The following is a 25,948-nucleotide window of genomic DNA, read 5'->3' as shown; positions in this document are numbered from 1 at the left end:
AGAGGAAGGAAGGAAGGAAGGAAGGAAAAAAGAAGGAAAAGAAGGAAAGAAGGAAGGAAGGAAGAAAAAAGAAGGAAAAGAAGGAAGGAAGGAAGGAAGGAAAGAAGGAAGGAAGGAAAGAAAGAAGGAAGGAAGGAAAAAAGAAGGAAAAGAAGGAAGGAAGGAAAAAAAGAAGGAAAAGAAGGAAGGAAGGAAGGAAAAAAGAAGGAAAAGAAGGAAGGAAGGAGGGAAGGAAGGAAGGAAGGAGGAAAGGAAGGAAGGAAGGTTGGTTTTCAATATTGGCTTCAGTTCCTCTCCCGGAGCCCCCAGCCAGCAGCTCTAGCACATCGTGAGTCACGGAGCCTCCATTTTCATTCTTCTCAGGCTGCCTTTTCCCTCCCTGCCACTCACACACCTGGATGGCTCTGTGCACACTCAGAAAGCCAGTGCTCAGGGAATGCAAACTGATTATAGAAGCTTCCAGAACTGAACCTCACTAAGAAGGCACCTCTGCTGGTGGGATGGGGGTGTGGGCGGGACCACTTCCTTTCCAAAGCCACACGCGAGTTATTTTTAGAGCCCCTGCCTCTCGGATGCCCTCCGCCAGGGTGACTAATCCAGAGCTGACTCTCTCCCACAGGCAGCACCGGGCACTTAAAAGAACGCCAGGCTTGGGCTCCTGGACTGTGTTCTGAGTCCCAGCTCTGCCCTTCGGTGGTCATGTGGCTCTGTCACATCACCTATCTGTGCCTGTTTTCTCATCTGGAAAACCACACCAACCTCACAGGACTGTTGTAATGGTTGAAAGAGAGCACTGTGAAAATGCTTTTAAACTGTAATGTGCTGTACAAATGTAAGGAAAGACCAGTGTGCCCGGTACAGGAACCCCTGGAGCATAATTCTTCCAAATGCTTGGCAGGGAAAGGGAATTACCTGAGGGAGAGGATGGCACTGGCTACCTGAGCCACCTCCTGCTCTGTGACTGTGGCGCTGCTGAGAACTGCTCGGATCTGCTCAATCTTACTCTTTGCATCTAGGATCCGGGATGCCAGGCCACGGTCCTCCAGCCCAGGCCCTGACCACAGACTGGAGGTGGCATTGCGGAGGCTACCAAGGCGCAGGGCCTGCTCCCGGAGGTCCGCATCATAGGTCTGGAAGCAAGGGTGACAGGCCACGCACACTGGGTAGCGGTTGCAGTAGCCTCTCTGGCACTGGTCACAGCGGGGCCCGGTCAAGCCAGGGCGGCAGAGGCAGCGGCCCGATGCCTTGTCGCAGCCCGGGCCCTCTGTTCCCCGGAAATCACAGTCACAGGCTAGGGCCAAGAAAAATGACAGTCAGAGACAGGGGTCAGGGAAACAGAAGCAGCTGTCAGGGAGAGCCCTGAAGAGGAGGTCTGACCTGAGGCTCTTTCTACGTGACTTAGAATAACAGAAGTCACAGCCAGAATAAAAACCATGGTAACAGCTGCAGTGAAAGCAAACGCTTACTTAGCACCTACCATGTGCCAGGCACCACTTAAAGTCGCACACACACATTAACTCATTTGGTCTTCACACCACTCTGGGAATTAGCACTCTTGTTTTCCCACTTTTTCTAGATGAGGCAACTGAGGGACAGAGAGGTTAAGTACAGCATGCCTCTTCCTCAAAGGAGGAAACCGAGTCTAAAGAGGGGAAGCAGCTCCCTCAAAGTTACTCAGTGAGGCAGGGGCAGAGCTGGGACCAGAATCTGGTCTGCACACTCCAAGGCCTGTGCTCCTATAGTGACATCAAACTGACTCCCTGGGAAATGACACCCTTTCCCCTTCAGGACTCACTTCCTCCATCTATGAAGAGGGAAGAAAGAGCCTCCCCTCCTTGCTGCTGCCCTGGAGATGGCTTCTGGGAAATGCTCTCTCTCTCTCTCAGGGAAGTGGGAAGCAAAGCAACCAGCATGTCACGGGGACGCAGGAACAGCGGGGCATAGGCCTGCCTCAGGGGCTTGGAGGCCACGCCAACAGGCCGGAGTGTGTGCACTCACAGGGCTGCCCAGGCCCACACCACACGCATCAGTACAGGACGTCCTGCCCTGCTGCAGACCTACACGCCCCCACCACGTGCCCACCCGTGTGCTTGGTCCCTACAGCCTCAGCATCCCCCAGGCTTTGAGCATGCACCTCGGCATCCTGTGGCCGCGTCTCCGTAGGTCCGGTCTGGACACTGGCGGATGGCTGCAGCGCTGCACGTCAGGCCACCAAAGCCTTCCCGACAGGGGCACTGCCCTGTGAACTGCGTGGGGAGAGCACCGTCAGTGGACCCTGCCTCACAGCCTCTGCCTTACCCTGGTGTCAGGGACTGTGTCCTAGATTCCTGGTCCACAGGTAGAATCCAGGGCTCATGGCCACCTCCAGAGCTGCTGTGCCCACAAAACAAGGGCTCCCACTCAGAGATGAGCCTTGAAGTCAAGGCCCAGCATAGGCCCTTCAGAAGGTGTGGTGCTTATGGTATTACTGACGGCCAAGAGCCACAGAGGGAGGGACATCTGGTGACTTCCCCAAATGAGAATGGGGACAGAAGACGCCCAGTCTGACAGAGAAGAGGCCTAGAAGGGCAGCATGGAGGGGCAGCAGAGAGGCTGATGCTCAGGACCCCTCTCCCACTGAGGGGCCCCCGGACCACCCTCACTTCGTACCTCGTTGCACTGTGGGCTGAGGGAGTTGTGCGGGTCGCAGGCACATGGTTCACAGCCCTGGCCGCTGGCCAGCTTCCAGTGGTAAGGAGCACACTGGTCACATTTGGGACCCACCACGTTGGGCAGACAAAGGCAGCGCCCACTCTCCTCGTCACACAGCATGTCCCTCCGGGACCCCAGGATGTTACAGTCACAGCCTGCAGGAGGAGAGCTGCTGAGCTCAGGCAGACGTTCCATGAAAAACTCACCCCCAGAGGACACACATCCAGGGAGGGGCCCCGCCTGGGAAAAGAACTGGGCAGAGCCCTTCCCTGCAGATGACATGGCTGACTCACAGGACCCCTGTGCTGTCCTACCAGTTCCAGCCACCTGGCAGCTTAGCCGCCTGCCTGCCCACCCTCCATCTGGCTGACTCAGTCCCATCTTCCAACTCGGACCTGTGCTGCCACCTGCTGGAGGTCAGTGGCACAGCAGCTGGCTCTGGGTGAGAGGGCAAGAGGTCTGGACTCCTGACAAAGGCCTGGGCTCACCCCCTCTGTCTACCCTGCAGTGGGATTTCCTCTGAGGAGAGCACAGTGAGCAGGGCAAGCCATGGGTCTGGTGGCCCCATGCAGCCCACCCCACGTCATGCTGGGCCAAGCCCCCTACTCACGGTGGCAGCCCTGCGGGTTGGCGTAGGTGAGTCCAGTAAAGCCCGGCTTGCATAGGTCGCAGCGCTCTCCCTGCACATGCTCCTTGCACACACACTGCCCAGTCACTGGGTCACAGGGAGCCCCTGGCACTGCCCCATCTGGATCACACTCGCAGGCTGAGAGACAACAGCAGCCACCGCAGTAGGAACAAAGAAAAGTAGAGTTCAGAGCAGATTCCAGGAGCCAGGCTGCCAGGTTCAAATCCTTGTTCCACCACTGGATTTCAATTTCACAGCCTTAGTCAAGTTTCTTAATCCCTCTGTGCCTCAATTTCCTTGTCTGTAAAATAAAAATGATGATACAGCCTTCATAGGCTTCTTATGAGAAATAAATGAGTAAATGGCGGGGCGCAGTGGCTCATGCCTGTAATCCCAGCACTTTGGGAGGCCGAGGCAGGTGAATCACCTGAGGTCAGGAGTTCGAGACCAACCTGACCAACATGGTGAAACCCTGTCTCTACTGAAAATACAAAATTAGCCAGGCATGGTGGCACATGCCTGTAATCCCAGCTACCAGGAGGCTGAGGCAGAAGAATCACTTGAACCTGGGAGGCGGAGGTTGCAGTAAGCTGAGATGGCGCCATTGCACTCCAGCCTGGGCAACAGGAGCGAAACTCCATCTCCATTTAAAAAAAAAAAAAGAGAGAGAGAGAGAAAGAAATGAGTAAACATAAAGCAGGGGGAGCATATTTGGCACATGCTAAGTACTATAGAAGGGGTTTTGTTGTCTTTACTTACTGAGCAACTACTCTGTGCCAACCACTGAACTGGGAACTCTCACATGTTGCCTCATGTAATCTTCATGATAATCCTGGAGATTATTATTCTCATTGTACAGAGGAGGAAACTGAGGCTCAGATATGTCAAATAACTTATTCAAGTTCTCATTACAAGTTTATGCAAGACACAGGGATCAAACTCAGTTCCGTCTCACTCTTCCCGGAAACAAATATCAACAGAAAGTGACTCAGCTTTCCCCAACCCCCACTCCCTGACTTCTTTCAGACCTTTCAAAATGTAAGACCCCTTCATCCAGAAAGTCTTTTCTGACTAAACCTGCCCGAATCCGATTGCTTCAGTCCAGGCAGCCCTCTCCTATATGAAGTCGCTGGTTCTTGTGGGCATGTTAAGCTGCCTCTGCCTGTTGCCTCCCATTACATTCACAAACACTCCCTGAGCACCAGTGATTTTCCAGTCAGTGTACTAGGGCTAGAGGATGTGAGAAATAATCCTTGCCATGGAGGAGTTCTCGATGTTGGGAGAAATAGAAAATTAAATCACAAACCTCATTACAACATGGTAAAGGCGATCATATACATATGGAAAGCGTGCTTTCATCCCTCTTCTTCAGGTGTGTATAGTTTATATTGCCAAACAGTGTGTATGTTCCCTGATGGCAGAAACTGTATCTTATGTTTACTTTTTTCTTCCCTATGCCCCAAATAAAGCCCATCTCTTGATTGATTGTCTGATTGATGGTCCAGAGAGGTTAAGTGACTTGCTCAGTACTACTCAGCTAAATTAAAATAATCTCCCACAAATCCTGACTCACAGCCAAGTTTTCATGCTCCCTGAGGGCCTTGGTGTACCCAGGAACATGTACTCTGTTGTACTCAGAGGAGATGGGGAGTAACAGACAAATGACACTCTGGGTCTCCAGAGCCTCTACTCACGGATGCAGGTCTCCTGAATGGAAGCTCCCGGGCGCCGGTTCCGGAAATAGTGCAGCTGACACCGCTCACAGTTCTTGCCTTCGGTGTGGTCCCGGCAATTGTCACACACACCTCCATATGCCCCTTGGCTGGCGGCAAACACAGCGGGGTCAAAGTGACATGTCTCTGAGTGCCCATTGCAGTCGCACCCTGGAAAAAGAGAGTCCCAGGGCTGACATCTGACCCACACCTTTGCTATCTACAGAGCATGCTCCACAAAAGCTCATTGGCATCTGTAACAACTCTGCAAGATGATCAAGGCAGGGAAGTGGGGAAACTGAGGCCAAGGGAGGTTTGTATAACTTATTTAAGGTTACATGACCAATAAGAAAGCAGAGGAGCATAAGAACTCAGCCTTCCTGATTCCTACTGTTGGAATCAACCCAAGAACAGTGGCCATGTTGGGCCAAAGAAAGAGCCCTTTGAATGCTCTATCCCCAACCCTCCCACTGCCAACACTGGTCTCCTCCTGGGTCACTGCCTGTCTCCAGGATGAGAATCTCTGTTTTCCTCATTTATGTAAACAAAGGGCCTGATTCTAGGGAGCCATTTGAAGTAGGAAAAATGACAATAGAAAAACCAGATATGTCCTAAACAGGATAAAGCAACTGGAGAGGCCAGAAGAAGCAGGCTCTGGGGATACAATGAAAGTCACATGGAATCAGAAGCATCAGCCAAGTCATGGTCCCTCCAGGCTTGGCTGAGAAGGAAGCAGGGGACAGTGGGAGGCTGTCACCCAAATACTCTCTCCATCTTCACAGAGCCAGGAGAGCTTGAATTGTAATGGTGCAATTCGGTTTAGATTTACATAAGAAAGACTGGATCCCCCTGCATCCCAGGTGAGATCATTGAGGCCTAGAGGGGCCAGCACTTGACCCAGACCCTACAGGGGAGGGGTGATCCAAAGCTCCTACTTTGGCATTCATGGGCGTCCTGGCCCTCTGCAGGTCTCCAGGGCCTGTTGTTGTAGAAGGGTGCACAGCGTTCACAATTTGGGCCGGCAGTGTTGTGCTGGCAGACACAGACATCGTGGACCTGGGAGGGGGACCATCAGCCATCAGGAGTAATCAACAAAGAAGGGCCCCAGGGATGGACCTGCCCTTTCCCCTCTGACCCTCTGCACACCACTCAGGATCTGGCTCAGATCCCAACCCTTCCAGGAAGCTTCCTCTGAATGCCGCAGACTTCACCCAGCTCCTGTGAAACTGTCTGCTATTGTTCTGCACGTATGAGCATACGTGTGTGTGCACGTGCGTGTGCCCGCACTGCTCCCCTAGTGAGGTTTTTGCAAGCTCGCTGCTTGCACTTGGACACCCCCATGACACCCAGTCAGAGGCAGCGCTTGGAAGGTGCTCAGATACCCTTGGCAAACTGTGGGATCCAGAAGCTGGTGGGGCCCTCTGGAGATTTCTATTCCAACAATCTATGACTACAGTTGTTTGGCTAATGGAGCTGTTGTGATGAACTGTCACTAGACTCATTAAGGTATAAAAATAGAATAGCTATTGTGTGCTAATTGCCTTCCAAATTAAGCCCAACACCTTCAGCTTGGCATTCAAGGACCTGTATCATGTTAGCTGCATTCTCAGCTCCCATGCCGTGCTGACAGCATAGCAAGCTGAACTTCTAGCTGCTCCCTCTGCAAGCCCTACTTTCTCCACCTTTTCGCCTTTAGCAATGGTTTTTCTTCTGCCTAGAATTCTCTTCTCTCTGTATTGATCCACAAAATCCTGCCAGCTAGGCTCCAGCTAGAATGGCACCTCTCTCATAAGTCCTCCCTGGTCCCTCTAATTCCATAGATCTCAACACTGGCTGTACCTCAGTGTCACCTGGGGAGCATTTTTTAAAATGCCAAGGTCCAGACCCAATTCAGTCTGAATCTCAGGGATGAGGCCCAGGCAGTGGCACCTTTTAAAAGTGGTGATTCCACTGCACAGCCAGATTTGAGGACCACCAGGGCTGGGTGGCTCCCTCCCACCTCGTCATGTCATAGCATGTTGTATTCCCTCCGTGTCACTCAGCCTTGGGTTCTAGGAGTATGTCTCATGGGCCCTGACAGATGACACACTCCCTGAGCTGGCCTCCCTCTGCACACCTCTGCAGCCTGAGGCAGAAGTTGGCCCAGAAGTGGAAAGAAGAATGACAAGGCTTGTGCCACCTCTATTTCCCACCCAGGCCATCTTACACGATTTCCTCCTGTCCCCCTATCTAGGACAGCTGTCACGCTCCCATGTTGGGTCCCTCTGCTTCTTTGCTCAAGGTTCTCTCTTCTCTACCTGTGGTTCTCAAGTTTGGTTTCACAGCAAAATCCCCTGGGAGGGGAGGACTTGTTAAACTGGAACTTCTCAACCCCCATCCCTGCTGAAGCCAATCCGCCTGGTCTAGGGTAGACTTAGCATCTGTACTAAACATTGGTCTCTCACCCTGCCCCATATCTCACCACTAGATGAGACTTTAAAATCCCTAAACCAGTGGCTCTCAGACCTGGCAGTACATTCGAGTCACCTGGGAGCTTTAAAAACCAATCATAAAATTAGAATATCTTAGGGTGGAGGGCTGGACAACATTTTTAGCTCCCAGTGAAATTATAATGCATAATGAGGGTTGAGAATCATTGCCTTAAACTCCCTCCCAATTTCCACACTTATGTAAATGAAATGAAAATCATCTCAAATTAGGAAGCAGATCTAAAGAAGTACTAAACGATTCTGATTTTTGGAATGAAAACCACTTAGATTTTTTGTTGTTGCTGCTGAAGTATTAAATACCCAAGTCTTAGATTTAGTGCCCTTCCTGCTTTACAGAAGCCCCAGGAGTGTCTGTAGTCTGCCCTGGTCCTGTCCCCTTCCTCTCCCCTTCCCACCCTAGGCTGTTACCTGCACAGCGGTGGAGGGGCCTGCAGAGGCCTCAGGCTTGGGTGCGCAGTGATCGGCATGGCCATGACAGAAGCAGCTCCCCTGCAAACGGAGCTGGGACACGGCATAGTAGGCACTGGGAGGGTGGTAGCCCCTTTGGGGCACAGGGGCCAGCCTGGTGAAATTGACTCTCAAGTTTGTGATCTCCCCCAGCTCTGAGAGGGCCAAACAGCAAGGAGGGAGGGGTTGGAGAATGGAAAATAAAGGAAGTTAGAGGCATATAGAGTCTCCTTCATATGTGATACCATGGGCCATCCTCTCTAGACCTCAATCATCCCATAGCATCCCACAGACAATATCCCTATGGGGCAAGCAGGGCAAGTATTAGATCCCCAACCACGTTGACAAAAACATGAAAGACCAGGAAATTTCCATGACCTGGACTCCAACTCTGTTTTCTTTCCCACCCATAGTTCCATGGACAAGAGGAGTAGCCACACTGACCTTGAATTTTTTGACTTTGAGTTGCTGGAATCCCGGATGCTAAATCCATAAGGTTAAGTTGGACCTACAGAGGGAAGGGAAAGAGAAGCGCTGAAGAAGAGACAAATAGTGTGCCCCGAGTTCAGAAGAAACCTTCCTTTCCATTATATGCCTCACACTTGAAGTCCTTGTTACCTGGAACCTGAGACAGACCATGGCTATGAGGCTTGTCATCTGCTATGGGGGAGAAAGATGATCACTGGGCCCTAAATATGTGTATGTGTTGTTGTGTGTGTGTGTGTGTGTGTGTGTGTGTGTACCCCCCACCCCCAGTTAAAAATATAAGTATCCTAAGAATTTCCTGAGTTCCCTGGGTCAAAAAGTATGGTAAGATATATCATCTACATAAGAGGGTTTAGGAGATACTAATTTTCTGATGACTCAGAATGAGTGAGAAATCTAAAACCCAAGGATGCATGAATGTGGGTGACCACAGCACTCTGGACAATCCCAATTTCAACTATGCTTTTGATTTATTTAAAAAAAAAACCCACTCATCTTCTACATATCCGAGGAAGAGTTTTCACATCAGCCCTCCACAAGTTAGGAAGAAGTCCTGCGTTCTTATCTGGTGTGTGAAGAATGTGGTTAACATAGATTTGGTTAAGGGTATAACCAAGGAGGAACTGCTAAACCCAAAGGAAGAGTTGCATGGCCTGCATAGAGGGCCCCACTCTGAGCGTCGGTCCACATGAGAGCAGCTCTGAGGGCTCACCTATGTCTCAGCCAGGGAAAGGAGAAAAGAAACTACAGCCTCCTCTTCCAGGGGATGTGGAAAAGCAGTTATGAAAGAATTTGACCCACATTGGGAGGACTTAGGGAGAAACATTCTGAGTTTTTCTTCAGGCAGGTTCTTATTTCTAGCTCAGGGTTTAAGCTCAGGAGAATTCGGGCTCTGGGTTATACCAGAATTCCCTCCAAGGGCTAAGACTGGGTTAGATGGATAGATTAAATTGAAAATGTTTATTTTTGTGTTAAACCCTACCAAGGTGAAATGAAATTTGTGTAATTGGCTCACTTGCGTCTAACTAGCCATCCCAAAGTCCTCACACCAAAGTAGGGTCGATTTCATCTTCCCACTAGAGGGATGAGCCAATGAGTCACGGGGGAGGGAGCTGTGGAAGAGGGCAGGGGTGAGTAATGTGGTGGCCCCAAGGTGTTGCTGAAATATCCCTCCTCAGCAAAGAGGATAAGCAGCAAATGTTTTGAGGGTGGCCACAAGGGTCATTACTGGGGGGAATTCAGGAAAGTCAGCAAGGGGAGCTGGCGAGGGTGTTTCCGTCCCTTCTCGAGAGTCCGTGTGGCTGTGTGAACAGTGGGACATCAGGGACTTCTCCCCAGGCCTACTTTTCAGGATTCCCTCTACCTACCTTCCCCCCATTTAGGCGTGCATTAGGCCTCTGGGGCAGGGACTGGCACCGAACATCCTGCCAGCTCTGAGGCCGACCCTGACGGACCCGAGGGAAGGTGGAGGTGCAGTCGGCAGCCAGGTACTGGTACACTCGCCAGGTCTTACCGAAGTCTGAGGAGCGCTCAATCAGCATGCCGGCAGGCATGGGCCCCTGTGGAGACAGGGGCAGTGTGCAGAGGGGAGGCGCTGGGGCTGTGCCCCATGGAGACACAAGCAAAGAGACAGGCTCCTCCAGTGAAGTGGGGAGAAAGGGGGCCCAGTGGGAGGAAGTGGGCTCGGAGCATCCGGGTCCAAACCTCCTGGCATACCACAGGCCACAGAAGTTTCTCCCAGGATCTGCCTTCCAGGAGTGATCCCTAGCTCAGCTCACTAGGCTTCCAGGCTAGACATTCCCCTGCTCCTACACTTCCCACAGTTGACCATTTTTTATTCTCTCTCTCTCTCTCTCTCTGTGTGTGTGTGTGTGTCTGTCTCTCTCCTGGAACTCATGTCCAGCCTCCTCTGTCCTCGCCCTCCAAACCACGTTCCCCACTCACCAGAGAGCTCTTCCTGGGTGATTATCTGATCTGTGAGAGCTTCAATCAGTCTGCACTGATCTCGTGATATAATCTGAGCACCTTAGCGTGACATATTGAGTCCCTGCTCCTTCCTACAAAATGATTTCATCCATTTTGGGTGGCTTTAAATGTGGTCTTTATGCTGACAGCTCCCAGCTTGAACAACTTCCTGGAACTGCAGGTCTATAAACTCAGCCTCCAAAGCAGATACTGAACCAGGCCCAGGCCTGTCTTTCCAGCTTCAGGGTCCCCTCCTGCCTGATCTCTCTAGAAGCTTCATCTGATTTCCTCTTTCCCCACATTCACTCTTACTCAGTCATATCTTCTGTTTTTTGTTTGTTTGTTTGTTTGTTTGTTTGTTTGTTTTGAGACAGAGCCTCACTCCATCACTCAGGCTGGAGTGCAGTGGTATGATCTCGGCTCACTGCAACCTCCGCCTCCTAGGTTCCAGCGATTCTCATGTCTCAGCCTCCTGAGTAGCTGGAATTACAGGCGCACACCACCATGCCCTGCTAATTTTTGTATTTTTAGTAGAAATGGGGTTTCACCATATTGGCCAGGCTGGTCTTGAACTCCTGACCTCAAGTGATCCACCCACCTCGGCCTCCCAAAGTGCTAAGATTACAGGGGTGAGCCACCGCGCCCAGCTAATCATATTTTTAGCAGAGACAGGGTTTTGCCATGTTGGCCAGGCTGGTCATCTTCTTAAAACATAAAATGGGCCTTGTCAATCCTCTGCTAAAAATCCTCCAATACTATTCTGGAATGAAATCTGAACTTCTGACCATGAGTGAAGAGGCCCCAGGCTCCCTGGGCCCTGCCTCCTCGCAGGCCACCTCCTCTCTTCAAGCCCTAAACCAAGCTCAGTCCATCCTCAGAGCCTTTATCCAGTCTTTCTGCTTGGAATGCTCCTCCCACTCATGGGTTCCCTCTCATCTTTTTTTCTCAGCTTAAACGTCATTTCCTGGTACAGATCTTTTGATACTTGACTGAAGTGCATTCTCCTGCTCATGTCCGGCCCACCCCACCCTGCCCCATTATTTTCTATTTCAGCGTCTTGTTTCCTTCAGAAACATCACCACGATTTCCAATTATTTACTTGCTGGTTTCTGGCTTTTTATTCTTTTCCTGTGAGACTAGGATTTCTCAACCGTTCTCACTGTTAAAGTATTGAGTTGGAGAACTCTTAGTCCTAGGAGCTGTCCTGTGCACTGTAGCCTGGTGAATAGCATCCCTGACTTCTACCCACCAGTTATCATTACATACCCGTAGTTATGACAACCAAAAATGTCTCCAGAAATTGTCAGATATCCCCTGGGGGAGAGGAGAGGGCAAAATAGTGCCCCTGGTTGAGACTGAGTAAACCAGGCTGTAGCCCCTATTGTCTGTGGTTCACAGGTGGACCCCCAACACCTAACACATCAGTGTTTAGCACATATTTGTTGAACGAATGGTGAATCTTCGGTCTGCTCCCCTCCCCCTGTGTATACCTGGAAACTCATCTCGCAGCAGTCTTCAGCCCTCCACATCCCTGCCTCTTGCCACCAAGCACATTTTACCCTCCAGGCCCTGTGTGCATTCCCTTGCCCCCAACCCCAATCATATACCTCATCTTTTTGCTGCCTGCCTCCTGGCCTTTGTGCTTATGGTTCTGTTTTCTTGGAATAAACATTGCCCTTCACCTGGCCATTACTGGTCTATGAAAGTTCGTCTTCCCCTGGGTGCACTCCCTGACAAGCCCTCCCAAGACAGACCACGTGAGAGCCCCGTTCTGGGATCCCAGCACCTCTTCTTACAAATATCAGAGCACACATTGCACTTTCTCACTACTGACTTCCCCATGTATGGTGAAAGCAGCTTGAAGACTGTGATTTGGTTTTATTCATCTTTATATCCCTAACATCCAACACCAAGCCTAACATGTAATCCATGTTCAATAAGTGCTCACAAATAATTGACAAATAAATGAACAGGTGAGTGATGATAAAGTGAGGAGACTATTTAACACTGTCCATCAAGTGAATATGCTGCCCTTCAAAGTTGCCACCTTTAGAGACCGGGCATTTATTCAAACAATGCTGGCATTTCTCAAAATATTTTTGACCTTTAGATGGGGCAAGGCTCTTAGAGCCAACTTCTTCAGTCATGTAATAAATTAGGTCCTATTACTTTTTATTCCAAGCTCATTTTAACTCCTGAAAATTATATCTCCCTTCCTAATCATTTAATCTTATTAACCAAATTTGATCGTTGAATATCTGACTATTTCTGTAGAAAGAATAAAACCAGATCATCTCTGAAAAGAAAAAATTGACCTATGGCAATTAAATGAAAATGTTTCCTCCAAAAGAAGTATCTAGAAGGCTGTTCTAAAGGCAGAATCTGAAAGTGCTTTGAGAAGTAATGGCGCTGAATGAGTAGATTGCCCACCAAGAGAGCTGCTCCAAAGGAATATCCATCAGTTAGTTGGATAGGCAAGTTCTTGGCTGCTTGTTAAACTCAATCTAATATGCCAAGTTATTAAAACAGAGTATACCAAGAATACACAACTGTACAACAAGCAACCAGGCCCAGTAGAATTGGTACTTGGCAGAGCTGAATTAATTAGATGGGTTGAGGGTGGAGAATGAGAGAGGAAGAGGATATGCAACCACTGCATGGCCAAGACAGGGAGCCTGGAGGTGCCACTTTTCACCCAGGAGCGAGTCCTCTGCTGTCACCATGATATAGGCTCATGGTGAGTGTTGCCCCAGCCCAGAGAGACAAGGACACTGTGCTCCTCCATGGCTCCGCACCCACATGGCCCAGGAGCCCCTCTCCTATCCACTGCCACCCCCAGGAGGCACACCTGGAACTCCATCATGACTTCCTGAAGCTGGAATCTCCTGTCCAGGTCCAGCTGCAGAGATACAGGGTTCACATCTGGAAGGACAAAAAGTAGAAACTGTCAGCCAGAGACTGTCCACTTCCCCAGCTCTGAAGAAAGCCCTGGACTAGACTAGCTCTAGGAAGTCAGAAACTCTCTAAACTTGAATTTCCAAACTCCCTCTTGGAGAGGAGTGGGGAGTGGTATGTTTCTGCTTATGTTATCTATTCAAGATCCTATCTGTTTTTAGCTAAGTTTCCTTCCCACCATCACCTGATGTCTTCAATACTTTGGAGGGTTTCAACTTGTCTGTTCCACACAGACTTGTTCCCAAAGTTTAATTCTGCAGGCCCACCCACTGAGACTGAGTGGAGGGAAATAAAGACATTCCTCTCTCCTCATACCCTTTCTTTCACCTCCAATAAATTCTTCTACCATAACATCCAATAGATCCCAAATATGAGGCAGAAAGGTTCTTCTTGTCAATCACCCATGTGACACCACCATAAAAAATGCCTGGGAAACCCAAAGGGTTATAGGGCATCTTCCATCCGCCTCATCCTGTGGAGGCTGTACAGTTTGAGTTCCTGTAGATGGCAAATGCTCACCATTCTGTGACTGCCACCAGCGCATGGGGCCGGAGGATGAAACCACATTCTCTACTCGGTGACTGTAGTAGTTGTGAGGCTGCCTGGAGTCACACTTGCAGCATTTCATCTGCCACTGTGGGAGTGGGACATAGCAGACACTCAGAGGTGGGGTCCTGATAGCATTCCCCCTTGCGTCCTGAGATCCCAGCATATCTCCCCTGTGGAAATCCTGCCCTTAGGAATCACTAATTTTATTAATACACTTTGAAGGATTAATCTGTTAAAACAGGGCTATTGATCATCTTTTAATTGGTCATCTTTTAATTCCTTTGTGCCCCTCCTAACACATAGCAAGTGAATGGTGAATAGATGTGTGAATGGAGAAGAGGTACAAGGTGGGAAAAAAATACTTGAGTATATGATATTGCCTTGCAGAGAAACTTGAGAAAAGTGCCAAGGGCAAAAAAAAAAAAAAAAAAAAAGGTAGGGGGAGAAATTCATATTAATTGAGCATCTACTACGTACTAGGCACAGGCTGGGAAGTTTTATAGCTTACCTTATTTAATCCTGGCAGCCTGGGAAATTCTGGGGTTTTAAGGATCAGAAAGAGAGGACTCCAAAAGAGGACAAGGAAATTGTGGGGTTACAGTCCTAGCTCTGTCACCTCTACTTCCTAGGCTTAACTTTCTCCTCCATAAATTAAGTGGAGATTGAGCTAGAGCTTTTCATTTACCCAACAAATGCTTATTTAGCATACACTATGTGCCAGACTCTACTATGGGCTCTGGAGTTATAATAGGGAACAAAACAAAGGTCCTGCCCTCAGGGAGCCAAAATTCTAGTGACATTCAAATGATCTCTAAGGCCTTCCAGCACTGACATCTGGGGCTTGAGGATCTTTCTCAGGTTCAGTATTCCCTACCTACAGGAGAGCAACCGGCCTCACTGGGGTGGTCCCCAATAGCCTGGCCTATGCTTATCTCTTGGAATGAGACAGGAGCCAGAACTGAACCCCATAGGTTTCATGGCAGAGCAAGGATCACCAAGAAAAAGAGCATGGCCAGAGAGGCGACATATCCCTTGTTCTTTTAGCTTGTGCCTATGTGCATACATATACACATACACACACATGCACACGCGTGCACATGTGCACATACATGGACACACACACGCACAGATAACATGACCTTTTCCCAGCTCCCCCATATAACACACATAAAATCTGTTTTCTGTGAGTAACCATGATCCCAAACCCTGTGCGCGGCTTAAACCATACTGTCCAGAGGGCTCCAGATTTACCCACAAATAGATGCAAGGCTTGGACAAGAACCTCCTGGACCTGCGGGTCCTTCTGGGTAGGGAAAACTGTCCCTCCACACACCCTGTACCGCTGCTTTCCTCTAAGCCTCCACTCACCAGAACAAAGAACCGACCCAAAGAGTCTGAGTGGATATGTGGGGCCTATGCCTTGAGTGATAGAACCTCCCTGCCCAACACCCATCTTCCCTCTCCAAAGCTAGCACAGCCTGCAACAGAAGAGAGCAAAGAGGGGAGCCAGGTGTCTTGGTTCCCTGGGCCTCTGCTTCCCACTCCACTTTCCAGCTCTCACCCAGTCTGCAAATGAAGAGAACTATCACCCTTCCTAGTTCTTGGAGGTGCCCTTGGCATGTCCAAAAATGCTTTATTAAACATTCATTCTTTGGGTGTTTAAGGCTCAAATAACAGCTGGCACATAAGCCCTTTATAAAGTAGTACCCATTGGTGGGGTGTGGTGGCTCACGCCTGTAATCCCAGCACTTTGAGAGGCCAAGGCGGGCAGATCATGAGGTCAGGAGTTCGAGACCAGCCTGGCCAATATGGTGAAACCCTGTCTCTACTAAAAATACAAAAATTAGCTGGGCATGGTGGCAGGTGCCTGTAGTCCCAGCTACTCAGGAGACTGAGGCAAGAGAATCGCTTGAACCTGGGAGGCAGAGGTTGCAGTGAGCCGAGATCGTGCCACTGCACTCCAGCCTAGGCGACAGAGCGAGACTCCGTCTCAAAAAAAAAGTAATAAAATAAAATAAAGTAGCACCCATTGCCCCACCTCCCACCCACTCACTGTGCATTCCCTTGCCCTGTTATATTTTTTCATAGTACATATCTCCACTTGACACATTGTATATTTACTGTCTATTTATTTATTTGTATATTGTCTGCCTCCCTCTTCCAGAATGTATATTCCATGAGGGCAGGAATTTGCATTCCTTCACTGCTGTATTCCCAGTGCTTAGAAAAATACCTAGCACATAATAGGCTCTCATTAAATACTTCTTGAATAAATGAATAGCAAATTTTCAGTAAAGACCAACTATTTGCATTAGCATTATTACTAGGCACTCCCTTCCTGCACTCAGGGAGTTTGAAAGGAGGGGTGGAAGAGTGAGTAGGTAATAAAGCATCAATAATAAGTGATGGAGTACAGCCACGTGCAGAGCAGCCCTTGGTAGTTTCAATGCAATAACCTACTTAAATCTCACAATAACCCTACATGATAAGTAGTATTAGCCCCATTTGCAGAGGAGAATGCTGAGGCACAAAGAGGCAACATGACTTTGCTATTGACTGATCCCCAACGTCAGCATCAGAAAGGGTCCCTCTCCTCTCTCTCTTTCTCCCTTCTTTCATCCTCTCACTTCCACTGGAAACTAGCTGGGTGGCAAAGATGTGGGGAAGTATGCTAAAGGGTAGCAGTCTCTGTCTCACGCAGCGAGCCCCAAGAAGGGCTTGGTCTGAACTTGAAGCTTATCACAGGGAAGGCTAAGGCAAAGAGAGCACTTTGGGAAGAAATGGGGCTTCTCCGGCTGACTCAGCTCAGTTACCGCAGAAACTGGAGACCTGTCGCTGGCTGAAATACCTGAGCACTTAAAATAATCCTTTCTGGGCAAGAGAAGGCCCTTGCTAGAGCCTAGAGCCTGACTCCCCTCCAGACCCCTATTTTGGTCCCTGGCAGTGAGCATGCCCTTCTTTATACTCTTCCCAGCTTCTCAGGGACAAACTTTTCCACTTCCCTCCTCTGTCTGCACTCAGCACATGTCCTGAGGAGAGACAAGGGCCAGCTGCCTTCCGGCTGCCTGTCACCAGAGCTTTCTCCCCAGCTCTGCTGGGAGCTGGTCCAGCCCTTCCCTGGTCAAGAGAGTGCCAGAAACAAGGCTCTTTCTTTCCCTGGGCCATGGGACAAGGAGCTGGAGACTGCGGAAATGCCCTTGATACTCCCAAACGACAGGATATTATGTAACCATTAAAAACACTGTTTAGAGAAAAAATTTTAATTGCATGGAGAAATGATTATATTATGTTTTATGAAAAAAAGCTGGGCATACACTTGCATATACATTATAATCTCAAATATATGTGTGTGTGTGTGTGTGAATATATATATGTATATATTTCCATTTAAAGGAATGTAAAGTATTTGGAAGGAAATATACCAATATATTAAGTGAAAACAGGAAATTGCTGATATACACCCATTTTGACCTACAAAAATGGCAACTGCATACAGTTCAACCTGACATCTCTGGGTAGTGGAATCATAGATAACTTTTTTCCTTCTCTGTTATTTTTTATTATTTTTAAGCTTTTTTGTTTGTTTGTTTGTTTTTTGAGACAGGGTCTCACTCTCTCACCCAGACTTGGGAGTGCAGTGCCGCAATCTCTGCTCACTGCAACCCTCTGCCTTCCAGGCTCAAGCAATTCTCCCACCTCAGCCTCCCGAGTAGCTAGGATTACAGTCACATGCCACTATGCCCAGCTAATTTTTGTATTTTTAGTAGAGACGGGATTTTACCATGGTGGCCAGGCTGGTCTCGAACTCCTGACCTCAAAAGATCCACCCACCCTAGCATCCCACAGTGCTGAGATTACAGGTGTGAGCCACTTGCACTCAGCTTGTTTAAATTTTTATACCTTGGATACATATTAACTTTTATGTTCAGGAGAACAAACGGTATTATAAAACAAAACCAACTAAAAATGGCCAGGGTTTATTGCCCTGCTCCTCCCTCAGTCTTCATGGGGATAATCTGGGGCACCCATGCCTTCTTCTCCTTCTGTCCACGTGTGCAGGCACTGATGGCGGGATCAGATGGCATCATAGGCTTACAAACTATGTGCTGCTTATCACAGTAACATAGCCAAAGGAGGAATTTACCTCAATCCTCAGAGACAGGCTAAGCCAACAGGCGAGACAGGTATTTTAAGTAGCTCTGCCTGTCAACGAGCTAGCAGGACAGAAGCCTGAAATAGAGCAGTTTATGGCAGAAGCCCACATGAAGACAAGCTGCTAATTTATCCTTTCCCTCTGGGCCTCAGTTTCCCTTTCTGCTTCATTCTTGTATGCTTATATGTAGGGTGCACACATTTGTAAGCGTCGTGTGCATGTGTGATTCTCAGTGTGAGGCTCTTCCTCTCTCATATGTGATGTGCCCCCATCTCTCCCAGCGATGGCAGCTCTCTGCTGCAGCTGCCTCCCTCTCTGGGGTCATTTGGCTGGCATTCTCCTGGCTGCATTACCTCAGAGACACAGTACTATTATCAATTCAGCCTGTCAGGCCTCCAGCCAGTTTGGCTCCTGCTTGCTCTCCAGCTGGAAAGGCTAGGCCTTCTCCCTTATCCTAGAGCTTTCTAGAAGCTCAGCAGTCTGGCTGGAAGATGAACCCTCCCAGAGAGCCAGGGGAGGGCAAAGGAGCAAGAGGGCAAGAGCTAGCAGGGGCCTGAATCATGGTGGAGATGGGTGGAAAAGGAGGGCACACACAAGTAAAAACTCTGAGCCTTTGCAAAACACAGAGCTAATTCTGGGGGAAAATAGGAAAACAGGCTCTGATTATGCATGGCCCAGCTCCCTCCCATGAGGAAGCCAGAGGGCTGTCTGAGTTCATCTAAGAAGCTACGGTCGGGTCATGACCACCAGCCAGGGCCAAAAGCAAAATAAATAAATAAATAAATAAATAAATAAAATAAAAAATTCTAGCTGCCTTCAAGAAAATACATTTCCTCCACTTCCACATTCTTATTGGTGAAATGCAAGGGTTGAATGAGATAATAAAGTTCCATCTTGTTCTAACATGCTACTAGAATTCTTCCCTGTTCTAGCACATCAGCCCAGAAGTTAAAGGCACTCTCAGCAAGTAGACAAAGAAAGCAAGAGAAAAACAAGACATTCACCAGATGCTATCCTGGAGAAACACTTTTTCCAGCAATATGGACAGGGAGAAGGGGATCCTTGAGGCCTATGGTCAGCCAGGCCTCCATCAGAACCCACTGCAAAAAGCCTCAGCATTTCTAGTCAATGCATATCCGCAATGAAGATCAAAAGTCAGCGCCTACTGCAGGCGCTGGGTGGGAGGACAGCCGTATGTGAGATACTTTCAACTTCCTCTTTTTCCTTATCATGAAGTGAAATTTTGACCAAAGCCTTAACTCAGTACAGCTGTTATTTCCATCCTAACTAAATTCAGAAATCACTCTCTGAAGCTGATTATAGAGATGATATATGCTACACACTCAAAAATTACACTGCACCAGCCTCAGTCCTGAGCAGTGTGCATATATTATCTTATTCCATCCTTCCAAAATCTCTGAGGTAGCCATACTACATTTACAAATGGTAGGTATCCCCACTTTGCAGATTAGGAAAGTGATAAGTTAAGAAATGTGTCCAAGCCCATAAAGCTAGCAAGGGATGAAGCACAGATTCTTGTCCCACCTATCTGACTCCAAAACTACCTGTGCTGTTTTTTGTTTTGTTTTGTTTTGTTGTTGTTGTTTTTTTCCCTCCCTAGCATACTGGTGCTGTTCTGATTCAAGGAACATAACAATCACTTGGCAAACACTGAAAATTTCAGAGTTGGTTTTCAGGAAACTCCCTTCTTCTGCTTCACTCCACCCCGCTGGAAAGGCAACCTCAACTCCAGCACAGACATCTCCAGAAAGAGGGATGTCCCCTGGACCTGAGTGCAGAAAGTTGGCTAGTGTGCCGGGGACCTCTACAGGTCCTGCCAGTGGCAATGGCTACAGCCCCTCATATGGCCACACAGGCAGGGGGTAGATGGCCAGGAAAAGAAGCAAGGTAGGTCTGCAAGACAGTTCCCAGAGGCTTCTGTGGGACTGGACCCCAGAAGCAATGGAGTGAGAAGCCAGGCTAGCAAAGTTGTGAGGCCATCCAGGTTTGTCTTCAGGCCTTCCCATTTCACATTTCTCCTCTCTGCTTTTAACCCCACAAGCCCTACCCCTTAGCCCATAACAATTAGGACCCAAGAATCTCACATTCCACCAACCCAAGTTTTGCTTCTCTCTGATAGCAACTTTTCCCTACAATGTCCCTTTCCATTTTCTTCTATCCCCTCAAAACAAGACTCATTTTGGGTCTCGTGGGTCCCTTTGCAAAAGTCACATCTAAGTTTCTGATAAACATACTCTTGCCGAGGGATGAATGGTAGGTCATAGATTGATCTGGTGCTTTTCTCAAGGTTGCCTGTGTTTTAAACAAGGAACTCAGTAATGCTTCATCCAAAACAGTAAACTCCCTATGTAGAGCTCTGGAAGCTTTAGACCTGCTTAGAGCTTCTGGGAAACAAAAAAGCAGATGTTTTGGGCCGGGGCCAGTGGCTCACACCTGTAATCCCAGCACTTTGGGAGGCCAAGGCAGGCGGATCGCTTGAGGTCAGGAGTTCAAGGCCAGCCTGGCCAACATGGTGAAACCCTGTCTGTACTAAAAACACAAAAATTAACTGGGCATGGTGGCACATGCCTGAAATCCCAGCTACTCAGGAAGCTGAGGCAGGAGAATCACTTGAACCTGGCAAGCAGAGGTTGCTGTGAGCTGAGATCATACCACTGTACTCCAGCCTGGGTGGCAGAGCAAGACTCCGTGTCCCAAAAAAAAAAAAAAAAAAAGCAGATATTTTGGTCAGAGGCGGGCTCAAAATCCCTTGTGGGTTGAGTACAGGGATCATAGTACATATATGAACACATCCTCTGCCTACACATTAGCCTTTCTGAAAATCAAGAAAACAGACAATTGTCAAACAAAGAAAGGCAGTGGTCGTTGGAGTGTGTGTATCCGCGGGCAGGGGGATAAGGGTGCATTTACATGCATGTGCGCCTGCGCGTATTAGAGAGGAGGGACTTCCAACTGGCTACTGTTCCTCAGCTTGTTTCCAAGAGATAAAAATGACAGCTGTTTGGCTTACATAGATAATTAACCTGAGGAATGCGCTGTGTAAGACTGTTATTAAGGCAGCTGGGCAATTAAGTTTTTCCCCAGAAAGGGAGGGAATGGGGGATAAATAAAGCATTTAGGGGAGCAGATACAACACTGGAGGAGACATTGTCAGGAGCAGAAATCAGGAATGGAAAGCTTTCCGGCAAATCCGCTGGTTCTTGAGGAATGTGTGCCATCTCAGAGATGACCGAAGGGCATGGTGCAGGCCCTGCCTTCACACGCCCTGAGAGAGGACAGTGGACTCTCAGGGTCACACACAGCCCATCTGTCTCTGAGAAGCAAGCTGAGTGGCCAGAGCTGAATAAACGGCAAAGGTTGACTAAACTCCTTCACTTCACACATGGAAAAATGGTGGTTTGGAGAAGAGCCCTGACTTTCACAAGGTCACATCCCTGTTATTAGTGTCAGAACCAGAACCAGAATGAGGGAGTCTTCACCCCCAGTCTGGGGTGACTTCGCTAACCATGACCACCTGTGGATTCTTCAACAGCTCACTCTAAGTCAGACTGGCACCGATCACTTGGGAGGCACAGAGGAGGGCAGCCCAGGGATGGGTGGATTTTAGTGAGGTAAGCGAACGCATGTCCTGATCAGGGAAGAAATGCTCAGGAATGTGATTTGCAGATGGGGCAGCCTCTGCATGTGGATGCAGCCACCAGGAGGCAGGCAAGAGAGAAGGGTTGGATAGAACAGTTTGCATCTGCCAGGCACTATGCTGGTGGTCACTTTACACATTCTTTTATAGAGTGCTCGTGACAACCACTGAAGCCCATTTTTCAAATGAGGCCCACGGATAGCACAGAAGTAAATGAGGGCAGGGAAGCATCACAGAATCACAGACATTTTCATCCATGCCTTGAGATTGAGGGAATAATAGTGCAGTGAGTTTTCGTAGAATCCATCTAGGAGCTGGAAGAAAGAAAGCAAGAGGCCAGGGTGATGGGACTACAGCTTCAGGCCATTTTGACAAATAACAGCATTGTCCCAACCACAGACAGTTAACAGGTCATCAAAGCAGATGAGCCCAGAAGGGCAAAGTTGGGGAGGCAGAGAAGATGCCATAAGGCAAAGCTGGCCAAGACCTATGTCCATTGCAAGGGTTGCAACATGGACCCAAAATTTACAGAAGCAAGCCCTTGAGACCAGTGGGATTCAGCAACTGAGACAGAATTGGGTAGAAGAGGTAACATGCAGACAGGTTAAGACTGGTCCACAAAAAGGAAACCACGCTTGGAGGCAGGGAACTAGGAGAGACAATTTTGGAACTAAAAGGAGTCTCTACTGCTCCTGTAACTCCATTCTGCTGAGTCGCCCTCTGTTAGTCGGCTGGAACTGGGGTTGGGGAGTGGAGTGAGCAAAGCAGAAATGTCCATGGGTCATAAATCTCCACCCCATTGTCCTTGCATTCATGGCACATCAGTAGGATGTGGCACAGAAGAATGATCTGGTCCTGGGCTCAGGGCTCGCTATATCATCTCTGCATGGAGATAGAACAGAGGCACTAGCCAGAGGCCTTGGCTTCAGGGAGGTGTGTCTGTGGGAGTGGGAACGAGTAGAGAGGGGTGATAGGGAAGGGTGAAGGGAGAGGCAGTAGGAATACAGCATTGCATTCCGCCAGCCTCATTTCTGGCTGTGGCTGTCCAGTACACCCCCTATCTCTAACTACTCAGAAAACTCAATACACAATGTGTTTCTCTCGGGAGTCTAAGATCCCAGCACACAACCAAACCCTCCCAATAGCTCACAAGGAAAACCAGAGCCACTTCATGGGGTGTTATAAGAATTATTTGAGATAATTTATATAAAACTCTTAATATGATGCTGAGGACACATATGATATGCTTAATGAATTATAGTTGCCATTAGTAGCATTTAATAACAAAATAAACTTAAAAACTGAAATTAGAACTCAGCAGAATTAAAACCTGAATTTCTAATTCTTATCACACAGCCACCAGTGCACCCAGAGAGGGTTCAGGGTACATCTGTCCAGAGAACGAAAAGGGAGTCTCTATGCGTTTAGTATCTATCTTCATTGCTGGAACTCATGGCCTCTGCGAAGGGTAGGCATGTAGTAGTGAGGGAAAGAGGAATGAAACAAGACAGAGAGGTGGAAGATGGGGGAGAGATGCTGATTGTCAGCAGTCGGCTCATTGCCAAAGAATGTTAGGGAAAAGGAGGGACCCTAAAGACCATCTCATCTAATACTCACTTACAGAAAAGGACAGCGAGGCTTAGACAGGGGTAATCTCTTGCCCAAGGTCACACCTCAAGTCAGTGGCAGACCTGAAACTACACACTACACTAAAGATACTCCCTGCCATCCTCTATTCTTTCCAAAAGGCTAGATAAATTTATTCCCCCTTAGAAAAAAAGAAGAAAGAGCCAGTGCTTCTCAGCTTTCACAGCAGAAAAATAGCTGAGATTTATCCATCCCCAGGGTTGCAAAACTCTAGACTTCTGTTTTATAAGCACCCTGTTTTGCTCTCAAGGGGCTACTTAGGAGCTGAGAAGACAGTTGGCTTCCTGGGGCATCAGAGAGGCAGAGGGCAGGCCAGTGTGAAGCCAAAAGCCCCAGGCCTGGAGGAGGAGAGACTTTTCCGACAGGACTGGGATCAAGGGTACATGCCGACATAGGGGTCTCTGACCTCTCCTTGCCTCCCCTCCCAAAATGCAAGTCAGCCTGAGAAAGGAAATCGGCAGAGGTCTCCCTATAATTTTTAGATATGGGCTCATAATTTGGAGGTTATGTGTGGAGGGAACAGCCAAAATCACTCTGTTGCCTAAAAAAAAAATTTTTTTTTAATTTTTTTTTTTAAATTCAATTCTCAATACTGCCAGGTCCCCTGATGCTCATGGAGTAATCTAGACCCACAGGGAGTCCTGGCTAGGACTGGCCATCTTACCCAACCCTGTCAAATGGGCTTCCCCACATCCAAGTGGGTGAGATGCAAAAACCACAGCCATCTCTGCTCAGCAACTCCAGTCATTTCCCTATACCATCTGTGACTAAAATAGCCAAGAGAACACAGGGACTAGAAGGGCAGTGAGGCCTAGAGGCCATATCAGATACCACCTTCCACAGCCCAGAAGACAAGGGCAGCCTGGAAAGGGGACAGATAACCCCGGTCTCTTTCCCCAGAAGGCTGCAGCAACTCAGGACAAATCACTCCCTTATCCATTCCCTTGTTCAAGCAAAATGGCCAAATGAGGCAGCTGGTAGACAAGAAAACACTGAGTGATTTCAGCTTTGATAAAGAAAGATTCCACCCTGTTGAGGGCAAACAAAAAGAAAACCAAAGTTCCTACAAAAAAAGACCCAGAGACAAATTAGAAGAAAAATACAACAGCTGTTTATAAAAGCCATGCCTAACAGGCAATGTTAGTCATAGCTCAAAGCATCGTGTTTCTGGATTTGATCCAACTTACATCTGAGCCTCTGATCCTGCTGGATAAGCTCAAGTCACTTCCTCATCTATCTCACTGACCATGGCACAGCTCAGTTCCCGCCATGGCTAGAACACAGTTCAGCCCACACAACCCAGCACCAAATAACACATGAGGCTCCATACACCTAAAGGGTCAGTGTTTGACCTATTTGCCTGTTCCCAAGACTTGAAAGACTATCCTGCCTATGCCCAAGGACTGAGAAAAGACTCCGTGTCGTCTCAGAAAGATAAGAGAGGAAAGAGCTATTTAGTTAATTCTGAGTACATTTCCTCTTGCCCAACCAACAGGTAAATTCCTTAGAGGAAAGGATCTGGCCTTATACTTTTACTACACTCCCCAGTCCACGTAGTGCACAGGGCTTGGCCTACACCAAGTGCATTCTAAGTATTCAGTGGACAAATGGCAGCTCACACACCCCTCCCATCCCACCTTCCTCCAATCCTGGGAAGTAGGGCCTACCTCGCCATACTGGGTGCAGTAGGTCTCAGGCTTTGTCAGTCCACAGGTAGATGAAGCTCGGAGAAACCGGGTCCTCCCAACAAGCAGGTCCCCAACAGGTGGATAGCAGGCCCCACGGGAGCAGGCTTGCTGGGCATGCAGGAGGCCAGGCAAGGCTGAAATCACAGGGATGTGTGATGGTGCAGTCCAGAAAGAGAGGGACCTTGATGGCCACCCCAGTATCTTTCAGGGAAGCTGACATTAGCAAGATTATATCCTCTCCCTCACTCAAGTTTCCACTCGCTGCTGGCGGTAATAATTGCAGTATTGATACTGTTATATTTTGAAAGTTGGTTTCATATTCTAGAACTCAAAACTTGAAAAGGAGAAGAGGAGAAACAATGGCAACCAAAAACCATAGATGACCCTAAAATATGGCTTTTAGAACCAGACTGGGGACATAGACTCGGCCATCATGACAAGGTCCGCAGCTCTTTCCACATGCATTGTGGCCTCTGTCAGCAGCCCAGAGGAGGGCTGACTGCTGAGCCATTGGTGGAACATTAAGAAAGGCCTGCATTCATTCTGCTCCTTTAACTTCAAAGCTGCCCCAGCCACACTTTGTGAGTGCCCAGCTACAATTCACTGGAAAACAGGAACTTAAGCCACAATGGCTCTGGAACCAGCTTGAGAAAGGATGGGAAACTGTGGAGAGCACTTAGGAAACCACAAACCACCCTCGGGTAAGAGTAAGAAGACATTTGGGAGCCTTTCCAGAGTGGTAGAGAATCTTCTTCTCCAAAGGCCCAAAGGAATGGGGAAATCTCACAGGTGTCCCCAGTAGACAAGTATTCCCAACTGAAGGGACTGCAGGTGACAGGTGATGCCCACACTTTGGTAAACTCTCCTCCTCCCCGTGGCT

At 48.5% G+C, this 25,948-nt stretch overlaps 1 protein-coding gene across 2 annotated transcripts in view; it reads right to left on the bottom strand.

Moving 5' to 3' along the window:
- The window catches only part of LAMB3 (laminin subunit beta 3), a 37,767-nt gene that overhangs the window by 10,026 nt on the left and 1,793 nt on the right, over positions 1 to 25,948 (bottom strand). For both annotated transcript variants that reach the window (XM_054474781.2, XM_054474785.2), the window contains exons 3-14: positions 25,048 to 25,202; positions 13,893 to 14,007; positions 13,267 to 13,340; positions 9,821 to 10,012; positions 8,412 to 8,475; positions 7,929 to 8,122; positions 5,967 to 6,087; positions 5,014 to 5,202; positions 3,302 to 3,457; positions 2,650 to 2,846; positions 2,135 to 2,246; positions 913 to 1,291 (exon numbers count right to left, since the gene is read on the bottom strand). In XM_054474781.2, coding sequence (XP_054330756.1) covers positions 913 to 1,291; positions 2,135 to 2,246; positions 2,650 to 2,846; positions 3,302 to 3,457; positions 5,014 to 5,202; positions 5,967 to 6,087; positions 7,929 to 8,122; positions 8,412 to 8,475; positions 9,821 to 10,012; positions 13,267 to 13,340; positions 13,893 to 14,007; positions 25,048 to 25,202 — 1,948 coding nt within the window. The remainder of the gene's footprint in view (positions 1 to 912; positions 1,292 to 2,134; positions 2,247 to 2,649; positions 2,847 to 3,301; positions 3,458 to 5,013; positions 5,203 to 5,966; positions 6,088 to 7,928; positions 8,123 to 8,411; positions 8,476 to 9,820; positions 10,013 to 13,266; positions 13,341 to 13,892; positions 14,008 to 25,047; positions 25,203 to 25,948) is intronic.

This window comes from Pongo pygmaeus, chromosome 1 (assembly GCF_028885625.2).
Source record: "Pongo pygmaeus isolate AG05252 chromosome 1, NHGRI_mPonPyg2-v2.0_pri, whole genome shotgun sequence".
In the NCBI taxonomy this organism is placed as follows: domain Eukaryota; kingdom Metazoa; phylum Chordata; class Mammalia; order Primates; family Hominidae; genus Pongo; species Pongo pygmaeus.
Note: the sequence above shows the minus strand (reverse complement) of the source record. Positions and strands in the feature narration are given on the sequence as shown.